The 15,303-nt window shown below is 58.0% G+C and overlaps 2 protein-coding genes across 3 annotated transcripts in view; one reads left to right on the top strand and one right to left on the bottom strand.

Moving 5' to 3' along the window:
* RER1 (retention in endoplasmic reticulum sorting receptor 1) overlaps positions 1-7,841 on the bottom strand; it is a 10,735-nt gene extending 2,894 nt beyond the window's left edge. Inside the window, exons 1-4 of one of the 2 annotated variants that reach the window (XM_044914370.1) lie at positions 7,674-7,841; positions 4,064-4,151; positions 2,840-2,944; positions 975-1,074 (exon numbers count right to left, since the gene is read on the bottom strand). In XM_044914370.1, coding sequence (XP_044770305.1) covers positions 975-1,074; positions 2,840-2,944; positions 4,064-4,144 — 286 coding nt within the window. In that variant the 5' untranslated portion in view covers positions 4,145-4,151; positions 7,674-7,841. The remainder of the gene's footprint in view (positions 1-974; positions 1,075-2,839; positions 2,945-4,063; positions 4,152-7,673) is intronic. The other variant, XM_044914371.1, reaches the window with a different exon arrangement.
* A 236-nt stretch (positions 7,842-8,077) lies between these two features.
* MORN1 (MORN repeat containing 1) overlaps positions 8,078-15,303 on the top strand; it is a 52,072-nt gene continuing 44,846 nt past the window's right edge. Inside the window, exons 1-6 of the mRNA XM_021684357.1 lie at positions 8,078-8,153; positions 8,805-8,876; positions 10,556-10,654; positions 11,203-11,313; positions 12,348-12,438; positions 12,967-13,054. Of these exons, the coding sequence (XP_021540032.1) occupies positions 8,078-8,153; positions 8,805-8,876; positions 10,556-10,654; positions 11,203-11,313; positions 12,348-12,438; positions 12,967-13,054 (537 nt within the window). The remainder of the gene's footprint in view (positions 8,154-8,804; positions 8,877-10,555; positions 10,655-11,202; positions 11,314-12,347; positions 12,439-12,966; positions 13,055-15,303) is intronic.

Below are 15,303 nucleotides of genomic sequence, written 5' to 3'. Positions count from 1 at the left end.
GAGACCCCCCCCCTCCCTTCCGGCCCCCGCGGACAGCCCCCCTAGCTGAGCCCCCCATGCTGAGCTGGGTACAGTCAGGTGGCCCCACCCTGCTCAAGGCAGACGCCCTCCCCAGCTACACACACGAACCAAGGCCTATGGAGAGGCCTATGGAGAAGCTCTCGTAATCATCTTCTAATTCCCCCAAATGGCAACAAATGGGAGTGTTGTTTCCTTTCACATTTTCATCAAATACTCCATAGAGAAAAACCACAGGCTTCTGGTCAGGATTGGAGCAGCCTGGAGAAGACAGCTTGTACTCAGGAAGTACCGCCATCACAAGGGGAATCCACGGGCAGGCAGCTGTGCCCGGGCTTTTCAGACAGCGGCGACACGTGTTGGCAGGAGTGACCGAGTCTCCACATGTCTGTACCCCTCCCCCTCCCAGGCTGGACAGTCAGGTGTGCACCTGGCCCTCCTACCTGGGCCAGGTATGGCCAGGAACCGTTTGAGCCGAGAACTTTTCAACCTGTCATCCTGGGAAATCAGGGAGTGCCACCACCCTCAACGGGACCCAACCGTGGATGGTCAGGATCCCAGTGGCCACTTTCGGGCACAGCAAGGATCCCCAGGAAGAGGACCTACCCGAGGAGCACAGACAGGACTTGAGGACAGGCGGGCTCTTCGGCAGGAGTGCCACCCCTGCTCCCACGCGACCCTGGCCAAGTCTCGTGACCCCGGGCGCCTCCGCTTCCTCACCCGCAACAGGGTAGCAGGAATACCCGGCCCACATGAGGCATGACAGCTAAGGTTTAATGTCTCAACCTACACCCAAGTGTATCCTCACCGAGGTTCTAAATACATTTTAAACACCAAGACGACAGTCTCAAAAGTTCGGATTTCAAAGGTTTCTAGAGAAAATGAGGCATCTGTGAAGTGTACAAAATCACAAACCTCCCAAACAGACAGAACCAAGCAGATGATCTCTACTATACCTGAGTCCTCCATCAAGGAAGGGTCCACTTTGGGCGAGAGAAAGGCTATGAAAAGATTGAGGTGGTAGATCCCCAAGGCGTAGGTCACGATGTACCAGCCCTGCAAGAGAGGAGCACTTGGTCAGTGACGCAGCCCAGCACCCATGCCCTGAAGCAGCCCCCAATGGTCCAGTAACTCACGACCTTGTTTTAGCTCAACCTCAAAGCACGCACAACTTACTTCCAGTCCGGAGATTGCAACAAGTGACAAGAAGGCACAGTGAACATCCACAATGACAGTTTATCTCAAATTACTTTGTGAGCGTGACAGCGGACAAGCCACGGTGCAAACAGACTTCTGCAGGGGTCCTGGTGGATGCACGGAGCACCTGAAGCCACCAGCTCCCCACCAGGGATGCAGGAGAAGGGGAGGCTTTCCCCAAAGCCACACGCCTGAGCGGGGCCACACCATGGGGCAGGTGTGGATCGTACATTGAGGGACACCAGCATGTACACCTGGCCCAGACCCTGCCTCACCGATGGCTACCTGACCCAGAAGATAGGATCTGAGCTGTCACTCAGGATGTGCTAGTATTCCTTCTGGTGGGCCCCCATACCACCACACACCGGTCAGGGCTGTTAATCATCTTTGCCCAGAAGAAATCCGGAACCGGAAAATCAGGAAATCAAGAATAAGGTTAAAAAAATGTGGAGGGGCGCCTGGGTGGCTCAGTCAGGTTAAGCGTCTGCCTTCAGTTCAGGTCATGGTCTCAGGGTCCTGGGATCAAGTTCCATATGCAGCTCCCTGCTCAGTGGGCAGTCTGCTTCTCTCTCTCCCTCTTACCCTGATTGTGTGTGCTCTCTCCCAAATAAATAAAGTCTTTAAAAAAACAAAGACAAAACAAAAAAAAACATTGTGGAGCCAAACCCTCCTCAGGAGACGCAAAGATGGGAGCACCCGCACACCATCATGTACCCCTGATTAAATCTATTTTTTTTTTAAAGATTTTATTTATTAGGGGCGCCTGGGTGGCTCAGTCGTTAGGCGTCTGCCTTCGGCTCAGGTCGTGATCCCAGGACCCTGGGATCAGGCCCCGCATCGGGCTCCCTGCTCGGCGGGAAGCCTGCTTCTCCCTCTCCCACTCCCCTGCTTGTGTTCCCTCTCGCTGTGTCTCTCTCTCTCAAATAAATAAAATCTTTATTTTTCTTTTTTTCAAAGATTTTATTTATTTGAGAGAGAGAGCAGCGAAAGAGGGAACACAAGGAGTGGGAGAGGGAGAAGCAGGCTTCCCGCGGAGCAGGGAGCCCGATGCGGGGCTCGATCCCAGGACCCTGGGATCATGACCCGAGCCGAAGGCAGACGCCTAACGACTGAGCCACCCAGGCGCCCCTTAAATCCATTTTTAAAAGCATCAAGTTTACCGTATTAGACCAGAATGCACTGCATTATCAATTTTAAAAGCCTAAAAAAACGTGCATGCAAACACGAGGAAACCCTTCTGTCTTAAAACTTTCCAAGTCTGAAAACTACAGACTAGATGTGGAAAGCTCACGTAGCTTCATGCTGCAGAGCCACACCTGAGGGGCACCAGAGCAGGTGCAGACTTGGTTCAGAAGACAAATGCATCCCCATCCCACCTGCACCCCTAAATCGAGGTCTCCGGGTCACTCTTTCCATTAGAGAACGGACCAAGTTCCCATTCAAACAACAATCCTAACAACAATTACGGTAAATTCGAAGTCAATATTAGCAAGGCCGCGCAGGCTGCGTCCGGCCACCCTGAACCCTCCTACTCTAGAAATAGAGGGAAAAACCCACATCCCATCCAAGGCCACATTTGGACAGTGTGGACATGGCAGGGGCTGGGCTCCCAGCCCACACCTACCTGCAGGAGGTAAACTCGAATCATATAGACGAAGCTCAGGCCCAGTGTCACCACCCATCGCACGGTTGTGTAAGGCGTGGACTTGTCTAGCCAGGACTGATAGATCTAGAAAGACAGGAGTTCACATGCGCTGTGGACCGCAGAGCACCAGCTTCGGACTTCAAGTCAGCAACACAAGGCAGTGACTATTAACCCAAATTCCTGAAACAGGCCCACCCCTGAAGCAAAAATAGTACAGAACGATCTCTCACCAGCAGCCAATCCTACAGGATCAGCCTGAGGGGTCGTTATGAGGTCACCTAACCTCACCCAGAGAGCACGAAGAATGTGGGCACCTTACACGGGGCTCACTCTCAGAGTCCCGCCCCTCCCAGAGCTGGTCCCAGCCCTGCCCAGCAGCCACAGGGGGCCCCTGCCTCTGCCCTCAGGACAGTGAGCCACAGCCCAACCTCCGGCAGGTGTGGAGCTTGGGCACGGTGGGCACAAAGCGGTGGAGTTTCCAGAAGGAATCCTTGGTTTTACCCAGATATGCACGCGCATTGTGTGCAAGTACACATAATTAGCAGACATACATGCATTATTTCATTTTAATTTTGTAATTAATTTTAATTTTTAAACTTAATTCTTTATGAAAAATTTCAACCGTTCATAAAAGCAAAAGTACCCACAGCCTGGCTTCAATGATTGTGAAATTTTCCAAATGTTCTTTTTTAATTTTAAGAACATGTTTTTAATTCTAAGCCAAAACATCAGTATACACAACTGGTCACTGAACGTAGCAGCTTCAGGCACTGCTGATGACGGCAGGCCTCAGCACAGCACACAGGTACACCCCCAGGTCAGTGCAGAGCCGGGCCGGGGACATGGAGGTGGCGGCCCGGACAGAGGACAGTAAGCACACGGCAGTGGCCGCCCCCACAGCCGTGCCACCCAGGAACTAAGAAGGGTCTTCAGGTTCTTAAAGGTTGTTGGGGCACAAAAAAACAGAAAACCAGTGTAGGGCAGAGAACATAGGTGGCCTCCAAGGCCTAAACCACTGTCTGGCCCTTTACAGAGGACAGAGCACATTCGCAGCAGAGGGGAAGTGTAAACTGAGGCTGGGGAAAGCAAGCAGCTAGCGCCCCGGTGCCCTGCAGGAACACATCCCGAGGTCGACCGTTTCTCACTCAGTTCAATTCATCAGTTCAAGTCAGTTCTGCAATTCATCCACACAAAAAAACCAACCTGTCCAAGTCTTGTGAAAAATCTGTACACCACAGAAGGTTTCCCATGGACAGAATCTCCAACACTGTCACCTTCGGACATTCTGTAACTGAGAAACACACAAAATACTTTAAATAAAAATGTTCAAGGATCTCATCACTTTGCCCCATTTCCACCAACACGATCAAGCAAATTTCTTCAGTATTCACTTCTTCTTTCTGGGTGTCTTTGCCAGGAGGTGTCCAGGGAAAAGAAACAAGCAAGAGGGGCGCCTGCATGGCTCAGTCGGTTAAGCGTCGCCTTGTGATTTTGGCTAAGGTCATGATCTCAGGGTGGTGAGATGGAGCCCCACATCAGGCTCTGCACTCAGCAGGGAGTCTACTTGAGATGCTCTCTCCCTCTCCCTCTGCCCTCAACTCACCGCGCGTGCGTGCTCTAAGATGAATAAATAAACTCTCAAAAAAGAAAAGAAAGAAACAAGCAAGAGACTCCGGTGGACACCCAGAATGGTACGCGACACGCAAAGCAGCACTGGGCGGACTTGTTTCTGCTCGTGTCACCTGGCCCGCGCTCCTCCTGCTGGTCCTCAGGAGCTGCCCTTGCTGACCGTGGAGTCCTGTGGACACACTTCCCCTGGGGCTGGTCCACACCACAGGCCACTGCACCCAGGTCTCCCTCCTCCGGTCTATTCCTAGGGGTCCCCCTGCCCCCGGCAGCCCCTCTCTCCAGGCCCAGGCTCTGTCCAGGCTGTTCCCCAGGGCACCAGCAGCCAGCTGTGCAAGTCCTGGTCCTCTCAGGGCCTGGTCCTCCGCTCCACAAACAGGAAAATGCCATCCAATTCCCAGCGAGGGAGCCGTCTGTGCCCTCGTTCGTCATCTGTAAGTGGAATTGATTGTATCTGCTCCTATTTCAACATGCTGTTGTGGATTCCATGAGGAATTAACTGATGAGAACCCAGATAACCAAGTGAGCTTAATCACCCCTATCTTACTGAGGACGATCGAGCCTCAAATAGTTTAAGCCACTTGCCCAAGGTCAGGAGCTGCTCTGCCAGACCTCAGCCTCCCTATCCAAGCACACTGCCACCCAAACCAGATGACTGAGGTGCCGGTGAAGACGCCCAGTGAAAGCTCACCGCTGCCCCCCAAACCTGTGCGCAGCACCTGCCCCAATGGGTACCACGGCAGGGTTGGGGCACGGAAGCAGACACAGACTGTGGCTCCAGGCCGGTGTCTAAGGCCCCTGAGCTGTATGGCAGCACAGCCTTGGCCTCCTCATCTGGCCAATGGCACTCACGGACACAGCAGCCCTTCACATGCACACAGGAGAGCGAGGCTCACAGCGGCTACAGGGGCCCCACTGGCCAGCCTGCTCACACAGGGCTACAAGCCAAACCCACACCTGCCCGCGCCGTGCTTCTTAATCACATCCTCACGGTGAGTGCTCAGAACATCCTCTTTTTGAGATGAAGTCAGCAGCCTCATGTGACCCTAGACCTCAAGTGGAAAACTTTCAATTACAGCTGAGATATTAAGACCTCCTGACCAGCCCCCCCAGCAACAAGTCTGCATTACAGGTTTAACTGTGATTCCGTAAGTGTCGTAAGGATGGGCAGAGGGCCAGGAGCGTCAAGGAGGTGATGGGGAAATGCTCTTTGCCCTCACGAGAGACACAGGAAGTACAGATAAATGACTGATCTAAGCCGATGAATTATGGCCCCCCGGGCCCCATCTCTTCAGGAGGTGTATTTTTACACTCAAGTGAGAAAATCCCATATTTTAAGAGGGCCTAAATTAAAACTCATTCCCTAGGATGGCTGGCTTCCCTGTTTAGGCCAAAGCCAGGCCAGCAGAAAGCTACGTCAGTAATACTCCTTAACCTGTGGATCCTCACAAATTTTCTCTTCTTTTACTTATTTATGACCAAGTATTTACCCATAAAACCCTTTACTTGAACTGAGGCAGGAAAAGCAGTATTAGAACATGCCCTGGAAGCATGCACTCTAGCTAGAGATGTCTGCTTCTTTCAGATGAATGTGCAGAAATTATTCCAAACACGTCAGCCAGCCTCTGATTGTCTGACAAGCAACACATCCATTGTTACGTGGCTCTCCGCGTCTCGAGGAGACTGTCACAGCAACATGAAGCAAGGGAACTCTGGAGTCAAGCAGTCTCCTTCTAAAGTCCAGTTCGGTCACTTTCTAGCAGGACGGCCCAAGTGACCCCTCATTCCAATCTGCGAAACGGGGTAACAGCAAATGCGCCCTCCTCAAAGGCTTCTCTCGGGGTGTCAGCTGTGTGAGCCTCAGAGCCTGGCACCGAGGGAGCGTGCTGGCCTCTCAGATGTGCTGGCCCTGCCTCGCACCAGCCCGTCTCCGATCCCCTTCCCTCTGCTCAGTTTGAAGGCCACCTCTGCACAAAGGCCCGCCCCATCAACAATCCCTAAGTCACATCACCCTGTTTTTATTTCATGTAACAATCATTTTCTTATTTTCATCCTGTTTCTCTATTTCCTCCTATCAGAATACAAGCCTCTTCAGGGGGAACCTTGTCTGGGCCACTCCTGCGCCCTGCCACCTAAAAAGGCCCGTTATACGGCAGGCAATCAGCAAATTACCTGCCGGATTCAACTGTTTTATGCTCAGGCACACACACACCAAAAAAAGAGTAAAAAGCAAAATAAAACCATTCCAAGTAGACCGTGAGTGTCATGCCTGAAACTGTGCACAAAACTCTCTACGTGCCTAGTCCTGGGGCCCCACTTGCCCCAGTGTCTGCACTGCTCAAATAGCAAGCACGGCATTTAAAGGATTATAACCCTCTGCCAGGCATCCGGATCACCCACGCTTCGCTCCTCCTCCCTCGTTCCTCCTAGGTCCGGTGCAGGGCAGTTCCACCTGCAACCTCTGGTGCCGTTCCCTCCGCTGAAATGCCCTTCCAGCGTCACCTACTCATTCTTAGCAACACCGCCCTCCCCGTCCAGGGCTCCTCCCGCCTCTGGGCATGACCATCCTGGAGGTCTCCACCTGGCCCTGACCACAGCGCACCTGGCCGAGGTCACCTCCTGCGCTCTGCAGGAGCTGGCTCTCAATCACCGAGGACCCTGCTCACTCACGGGGGATTCTATCCCCGCGAAGTGAAAGATCAACCCCACTGAGAAGAACGAGTTTCGGGGAAACTTCAGGACTCCCAGGCCGCCTCTACTCTGAGGACGCGAGGGAGCGGAGCCCCGAAGAAGGTTCACGGGCGAGGGCGGCTGTGGGCTGTGCGATCCCCGGCGCGGGAGCACGGTCGGATGCAAAGTCGACCTGGAGAACTTTGGCTTTTGCGACCGTAATTTGCAGTATTTCCCGAGATCACCTTGAGCAACCTAACTCTTCGTCTCGACGATCTCCTACCCAAACCCTACAGACGAGCCACAGTACCGAGTGAGGACCCGACAAGGAAGAGCGAACGTCAGCGCACGAGCCGGGGGTGGGCAGCCAACCCCTCCCGGGCCGCGCCCGCGGGTGCGGGTGGGGGCGGCCCCTGCGCGACCCCAGCCCCCGCCCGGCCTAGCCCGCCGCCCCGCCCGCCCGGGGCCCGCCCCGCGCCTAGCCCCGCCCGCCCGGACCCCCGCCGCCCGCCGGCACCTCGCCGCTCCCTGCGGCCGAGCGCGGTCTCCGAGGGCCGCGGGAAGGAGGACGCGGGCAGGCGGCCGCGCCGGCGCTTCGCACGGTCCGGGAAGGGCCAGCCGAGCACTTCCGCTCTGTCCTGCGCGGCACCGCCTCCGGAGCCTCCAAGATGGCCGTCGGGGCGGAGCCGAGAGCCTCCAACCATTTCCTCTTCCGGTGCAGGGTGCCCAGGCAGTTGGCAGGGCAGTCCCCTCGGCGGAAGGGACGTCAGCGGCGGAAACGCGCCGTGCTGCGCATGTGTAGTTGCGTCTACGGGCTCCGGGCCGGCGCAATCCACTCCAGAGATTGCTATCGCCCAGGGACTGGCCCATGGGCCAATGGAGGAGAGCTTTGCGGTTGCTAAGGAAACCCCTAGCGGCAAGATGGCAGCCGCGCGCGGAGAGAGCCCGAGCTCCAGCCCGCCGCTCCAGGACCCACCGAGCCGGCCGCCACGGGACGGTAATGGCTGCAGGCCGGGGCCGGGTCTCCGTCCGCGATGGGGGAGGGGGGCGGGAGACGGGCGGGGTTCCGGCGGTCGCCGCGCGCTCTCGGCCCCAAGCCCAGCCGGCAGCCCCGGGAAGCCCCGGCGCCCCGACCCTGGGAGGGGGGGCGCCCCCGCGGGCGGGCGGGGTTCCGAGCCCGGGGCGGCGGAGCCCGCCGGCTCCTGGGGAGCGAGCCGGGAGGCGCCGTTCGGAGGCTGGGCGGGCGCGGCTCCAAGAGCCGAAGAACCGCGTTCGGGTAGAGCCCGAGCTGCTGTGTGGCAGATGCGGGAGTCTGGCGACTCCCACGCTTCCCACGTCGCCCGGTGGAAACGGGGCTGGTGCGGAGGGAGCCCTGCCGCCCCCTGGGTGTGAGTGTGGATTTTGTCCTGCGGGGACGAGAGGCCGCTGGTGAATTCCTGCAGAGAAACGGCGGGGCTGGCGCCGCCCGCCCCTTCCCCCGCAACCGTCGCCCCTCCGCAAGCCGCGGCCTCTCGGGGCCCTGCGCTCGCGCAGGCCGCCCCCGCGCCCTCAGGGCCCAGAGAGCCGCCCCATCCGAGGGTTTGTTGGCCGTCAGCCGGTCACCTGTGGCACCACCCGCTCACCCGTCCCTCTTCTTCTCGACATTCAGGTTACGGTGTCTGTGTGTTCCCGAATTCTTTCTTTCGATATGAAGGAGAATGGAAAGGAGGGAAGAAACACGGTGAGAAATCGTGGCCTGTTCCCACGGCTGCCACCTCGCACCGACAGCCACGTCCTCGGGGAGCCTGGGCCGGCAGGTGGCACTGGGAGCCGCCAGCCCTGGGTCCCCACACTCCCTCTCACTAGTGCCCAGGAAAGGCCATTCCCTGCAGCGATCTTCAAAGTTCACCAGACAAGACATGCCGGGGGCCCTGGGAGACCCCTCAGCGAGCAGCCTTCTCTCAGGCGCTGGGGCATCCTGGGCAGGGGAAGCCCCAACTTAGAAACCCTCCCTGGCGTGTTAGTCTGTCTTTGCCAAAGTGAAAATTGCCTTTATGGTTTATTTTTGATGAGTAAGAGATTACCCACCTTTGTATTTATCCAAAGGATACAAACGTAATGATCCGCGGGGGCACCTGCACCCCAGTGCTTACAGCAGCAATGTCCACAATGGCCAAACTATGGAAAGAGCCCAGATGTCCATCCACAGATGAACGGACAGAGAAGACGTGGTCTATATATAATGGAATACTACTCAGCCATCAAAAAAATGAAATCTTGCCATCTGCAACCACGTGGATGGAACTAGAGGGTATCATACTGAGCGAAATAAGTCAGTCTGAGAAAAACAAATACCGTATGATTTCACTCATGCGTGGAATTTAAGAAACAGAACAGATGAACATAGGGGAAGGGAGGGAAAAATAAAATAACAGAAAAACAGGGAGGCAAACCGTAAGAGATGCTGAACTCTAGGAAACAAACTGAGGGTTGCTGGAGGGGAGATGGGTGGGGGCATGGGGTAACTGGGTGATGGGCATTGAGGAGGGCACGTGATGTGATGAGCACTGGCTGTTATATGCAACTAATGAATCATTAAATCCTACCCTGATAACTAATAATACAGTGTATGTTACCTAAATTGAACTTAAACAAAACAAGAAAAAAAAAACTTCTTGAGGGAGATTACGTACTTTTGTAGAAAGTCTCAGCCTTAAAAGAAAGAAAGTACCGAGTGTGAGTCGCTGGAGTCCTCCCCAGGGGTGGGCCCAGACTTGCCCATGTTTACGCTCACACAGTCTTATGTCTGTTTGGGGGTTCTGCCTGCTCACATCCTCTGCCTATTTTTCTCCTAGAGAATTGGTCTTTCAGCATTTTCTTATATGAGCTCTTTTTGTGGCTGCTGGCTGCCAGTATTTTTCTGTTTTTTTAAACTTTTGACTTGTGTTGTTGCCACACAGACATTTTTCGCTTTTGTCTGAAATCTCTGCTTCTCTTCCTCTGGGCCTGGCATGGAGGCTCACGTCTGAGAACCCTGCCAGAGCCTGGCCTGGACAGAGTGGTCCTCCCTTTTTAAATGTTTTCTTGAGTGCTGCCCTGTGTCCACAGACTCCGTTTCTTCCGGCCCCGGTGCTGATGGAGGCCAGGTGACTGGAGTGTCTCCTCCGAAGGGGTTGGGGTAGCTCTGCTGTCATCCCAGCCCAGACAGCAGGCCTTAGTCATGTTTCAAGAACGTTTTTATCGAGAAACGTGTGTGGATGAGTTTGCAGAGAGCAGGCTTGGGACAAGAAGCAGAGCCGAACACAGGCCTGAGAGCTTCAAAGCCCAGCTCTTCCCACGGAGAAACGAGTCCAGCCACACATGGGCAGCAGGGGTTTCTCCGACTTTGGTCTGACTTCACATCGTGATTTCTTTCCCCAGGCCAGGGGAAGCTGCTGTTTAAAGATGGGAGTTATTACGAAGGCGAGTTTGTGGACGGGGAGATCACGGGAAAAGGCTGCCGGCTCTGGGCCTCATCAGGTTAGCGGTGGAGACAGGTGCGGGTGTGCTGACTCCTTTCTCGTAAACTATCTCTGGTGTAAGTTGTCCCTGGCTTCCGGATGCAGAAGGCACCTCCCTCTGTGAAGTGTGGGTCTCTGGTTTCCATCACATTCCCCCGCATTAGCAGCACGCCGGCCAAGGGCAGGGGCAACCACTCACAGACCTTCCCAGGCAAGCGTGGTGGCTATTCTCCGCTGAGAGAAGCCCCACCCCCACAGATTCTGACCCAGAGAGGCCTTTGCCCTTGGGCACCTGGATGCTGCAGAGAGGGTCGTCATAGGACGGGGATCTGCATCCACCTGCTATGAGCGGGGGCTGTACAGTACCCAGGAGGGCAGGACCAAACCCACCTAATCCTATTTTCTCATTAGCCAAGGTGAACGGGAGATAAAGAGACCCCCTCACGTGTTCTGAAATGATACTTGCTGCCACCATTGATCAGGGGTGGGAGGGGTGTGACTGTCAACCCACAGGGGACTCAGGAACAGCTCTAACCCTGGGTGTGCCCCTCTCCTCATCTGCACCAGGGAACACCTATTCTGGACAGTTTGTTTTGGGAGAGCCTCAAGGACACGGCGTCATGAAGTACAAAGCTGGCGGACGTTATGAAGGGGAGTTCTCCCACGGCCTGAGAGAAGGTCTGATACCCACAGGAGCTTGCTGAGTGTGGCAGGGCGCTTTGTGGGGAGCCCTGGGCCCCGGCCCAGAGCCTCAGGGTTCCGGGGGGGGCAAGAAGCTGGGGGTTCTCTGAGGACATGCTGCTGAACAAAGCGAGTCAGGAGGCCACACTTGTGGGGAAGCGGACTCTGCCCGGGGGGGGGGGGGGGGGGGCCCCCCTGGCGCCCGAAGACAGAAGTGCTCACTGTTCTGGAAGACCAGCCTCCAGAAGCAAGCCATGCATCCACAAGGTCCGACAGTGCCTTTCCAGGGTCCACTCACATCGGAAGATGCGCGTGCACTTCCAAGCTGTCCCAAACCATGCAATGAAGCCCTGTCCTCATGAGTGTGTCCTCTGGCCTTTGTTTTCTTTCTTTTTTTTTTTAGGATTTATTTATTTTGGAGAGGGCATGCCAGCAGGGGAGAAGTGGAGGGAGAGGGAAAGGGAAAGAATCTCAGACAGACTCCCCACCCAGCACGGAGCCTGACGCAGGGCTCAATCTCATGATGCTGAGATCATGAGCTGAGCTGAAACCAAGAGTCGGACCTTCCACTGACTGAGCCCCCCAGGCGCCCCTGTGCTCTGGCCTTTAGACCCAGGGCCTTTGAATTGGCCGTAGGAGGCCCAGCACTCCGTTGTCTGTGCGGTGCGGTTTCCCATGGACTGACACGATGGCAGAGCTGTGGGGTGGCCCCAGCCAACAGCAAGGCACTCCAGCCTCAAATGCTGGGGCCTGGGGGACCTTAAGGGGCACCCCTCCTGCTCTCACTCAGCACCTTTGAGAGCTGGACCCCAGAACCGCTGTCATTGGCGTGGTGGTCACTGGTGCCGCCCCAAATCACAGCTGCCGTGTCTTACCCGGGCACCCCTGGCCTGGGAGGGCGGCCCGGTTCCTGGAGCCGTTCTGACCCCAGCTTTCTTCTGAATCTACCGCCGCCCTCTGGGGGGGTGGAAGCAAGGTTCCCCCGACAGGAGGCAGGAAGTGACGCTTACTGCCCTGGGCTCCCTCCCTAGGACATGGGCACCTGGTGGACCAGGACGGACAGGCCTACTGGGGGTCGTTCCATGAGAACAAGAGGCACGGCCGGGGGCACATGGTCTTCCGGTGAGTGCGCCACCCCCCAGTCCCCCAGGCCACCCTGGCCTCTGGCACATCGGCAACACTTGGGATTCGGTGCTTTAGTTACCGACACTGCTTAGCAGCATGTTTAGTAAAGAGAACTTTGACTCCCTCTGGCGAACACCTCCCAGAGGCTTGGGCGGCAGGGGGGTGGCGGGCAGGGGCTTTCTCGGCGCCACAGGACGTGGTGAGCCTGCCTTTCCATCCGTGGCTCGTGCACAACGCCGCCATGGCCACGTGTAGGTTCACACTGACTTTTCTCCAAGTCTTACCCAGCTGGGGACTGGGCAAGCGGGGGCCGCGGGCCGCTGCCATCACCCCCCGCCAAGCGCCAGGCCCCCTGCCCCCCGCAGCAGGCCCTGGCAAGGCAGGAGCTCGCGCCATCTGCTCAGGGCCTATTTTTGCCTCAGTCCCGGTGGCGCGTGCTGAGCCCCGGTCAGAGGAGCGGGTCTGAGTCAGCACCACCACCTGGCTCTCCCCGGTCTGAGAGCTGCCCCGTGTTTGTGTCCCCAGGAACGGTGACAAGTACGAAGGCGACTGGGTCCGGGACCAGCGTCAGGGGCACGGGGTGCTGTGCCGAGCCGACAGCTCCACCTACGAGGTACCTGGAGATGTGGCAGGACCCCAGGCTCTCGGGGGCCCCGCTGGGCGCCTGTGTCGCCCGGGCGTCCTCATGGGGCGCCTCAGTGCTGCCCCTCCACCCCGAGGGGCAGGGAGGGCGGCCGCCCCTCTCGGCTGATGAGGAAGCGAGGGAAGGGGAAGGGCCCCGGCTAACACCTTTCCTGTCTGGCTCCTGAGATGCCACGTGCAGGGTCACCTGTGCGAACGGGTGACATTTCTCAGTCCCTTGAGGATGCCCTCAGGGCCGGTGAAGCGTTTTTGATGAGAAACGCCCACCTCGATAACATGGGAGAGGACGCTCCCCCCTCCTTGTTGCTGCAGGCCGTACCCCTCGGGTCTGACTGGGGTTGGGGGCGGTCAGGTGCTACAAAGCGTGAGGGAGACCAGGCAGATCCGAAGACCTCATTGGGACCCCAGAATCCATCATCCATCTTTCTTACTGGACACTGGCCGCGTGCCCAGCCGGGAGCAATCGCAGCAGGAGCCAGAGATGTGCGTCTCAGGAAGGGCGAGCCACAGCCGGTGGCTGGAGTGACAAGTAGCCCCGTCGGCCAAGAGCCTGGCTGTCTGTCCTGGGTCGTTCTGTGAGCTGAGGCCTAAATGATGACGAGCCACCACGGCCACCGAAGAGCAAGGGCAGGGCGCTACCAGCCGCAGGAGGAGCAAGGGCACAACCGGGCGGGAGGTCCAGGAGGGGCCCGCGGAGACCCTGAGCCTCAGCGGGCCGGAGTGTGACTGTAAGGGTCGCCGGAAGCACTGGAAGGAAGCGGTGGTCTGATCTCTGTGTTTGAAAAGTCCCTCCGGTTCTTGTCCAGGCGCACTCTGCCATCAGGAGAGGGGAGGGCGCGGAGAACAGCCTTGGGGTGGTTTGGAGGTGAAGACACCAGCCTTGCCGGCAGGTTGGATGTTGAGGCGAAGGCAAGAGGAGAAGCAAGGATGACTCCTGGGTTTGGGACCGAGCATCGGAGGGCGGCGGTGCCCGAAGCAGGATCCCGTCGGGAGACAGGAACCGGGCCAGCACGTTACCGTGGAAATAGGTAGCTGGCTAGCCGGTGCAGGGCCGTGAAGTGCTGGAAGGGGTAAAAGCAGAAACGGCAACAGCAAACGCACCGGTGGCCCCACAGACGCCCCAAAGATGGACCTGGGGCCCCCCCTGTGCAGCCGGGCTCCTTGGGAAGGGAGACGCGTGGTGTGCGGTGACTTCACCACAGTGGCTACGATGGCGCCCACTGAATCTGGAGCCGCAGGAGCCCAGGCCCAGCTGCACGCGGCCGTTCACACAGGGCCTGCTGCCGACGAGCCACACGTCCGGCGGCCAGGAGAGACGGCGAGAGGTCCAGCTCCGGCAGCCCAGAGCCGGCCAGGAAGAGTGGCTTTGGGGCTGAGAGGTGATAACTGATGGCGGGCGGGGCACCGGAGGAGGGGCGGCTGGCATCCTGGCCTGGCCCATGCAGCCCCCCACAGCAGCCTAGCCTGCTCATCAGACAAGCTCGGCCTGGGTGAGAGCGCACCCCGGCCTCAGGCGGCAGGGGCCAGTGTGCCCCGTGCGCGTCCATGTTGCTGCTGGCCTGCTGCTTCTGCACGAGGGGCCGTCCGTCCTTACGGACCCGCCCGTAGGGCCCAGCACAGGCACCGCAGACAGCCTGGCCTCGGTTCTCCAGAGCTGCAGTGGGAGAGAGACATGGAGGGCAGGTGTCCCCCTGCCCCCGCCCGTCCGCGCCACGCCCGGAGTCCCCACAAACGTGCACAAGCACACCTCGAGGGCTGGGGTGGACGCGGACAGGTTCCCAGCGCGCGGCAGCAGAATCGTTCGCGCGCCAAGCACCAGCCTCTGGCCTCAGCCCTTCTCCCCCCTTCGTGGGTGAGGCCACAGACCCAGAGGAGGGGCAGGGAGTTCCGGCCTGGAGCCTGAGTGAGATTCGGGGGCAGATGGCATGGCCGCCAACCCAGGTGGGTCCCCTCACGGCTGGACAGGGCTGGCGGAGGGAGCATCTGCTTCTTTGGGGCCCCCGGCACTGCCCTGTTCCTGGAGGCTTTTCTGGCCCTCGGCCCCTCGGCCGCCTGCCGGGCCTCAGTGCTGTGGCTGCCCCCTGGGCCCCCGGCTCAGGCCTCCCCTGCGAGTCATGACTCAGCCAGGAGGGGACGGGACTAGGGCAGTGGCCCTCCACACCCCAGGCTGACCCGGGCGCCCATCGCCTGCGCAGCGCTCCACCAGGGGGCAGCCCAGCC

The sequence above is a fragment of the Neomonachus schauinslandi genome, chromosome 4 (genome assembly GCF_002201575.2).
Source record: "Neomonachus schauinslandi chromosome 4, ASM220157v2, whole genome shotgun sequence".
Classification (NCBI taxonomy): domain Eukaryota; kingdom Metazoa; phylum Chordata; class Mammalia; order Carnivora; family Phocidae; genus Neomonachus; species Neomonachus schauinslandi.
Note: the sequence above shows the minus strand (reverse complement) of the source record. Positions and strands in the feature narration are given on the sequence as shown.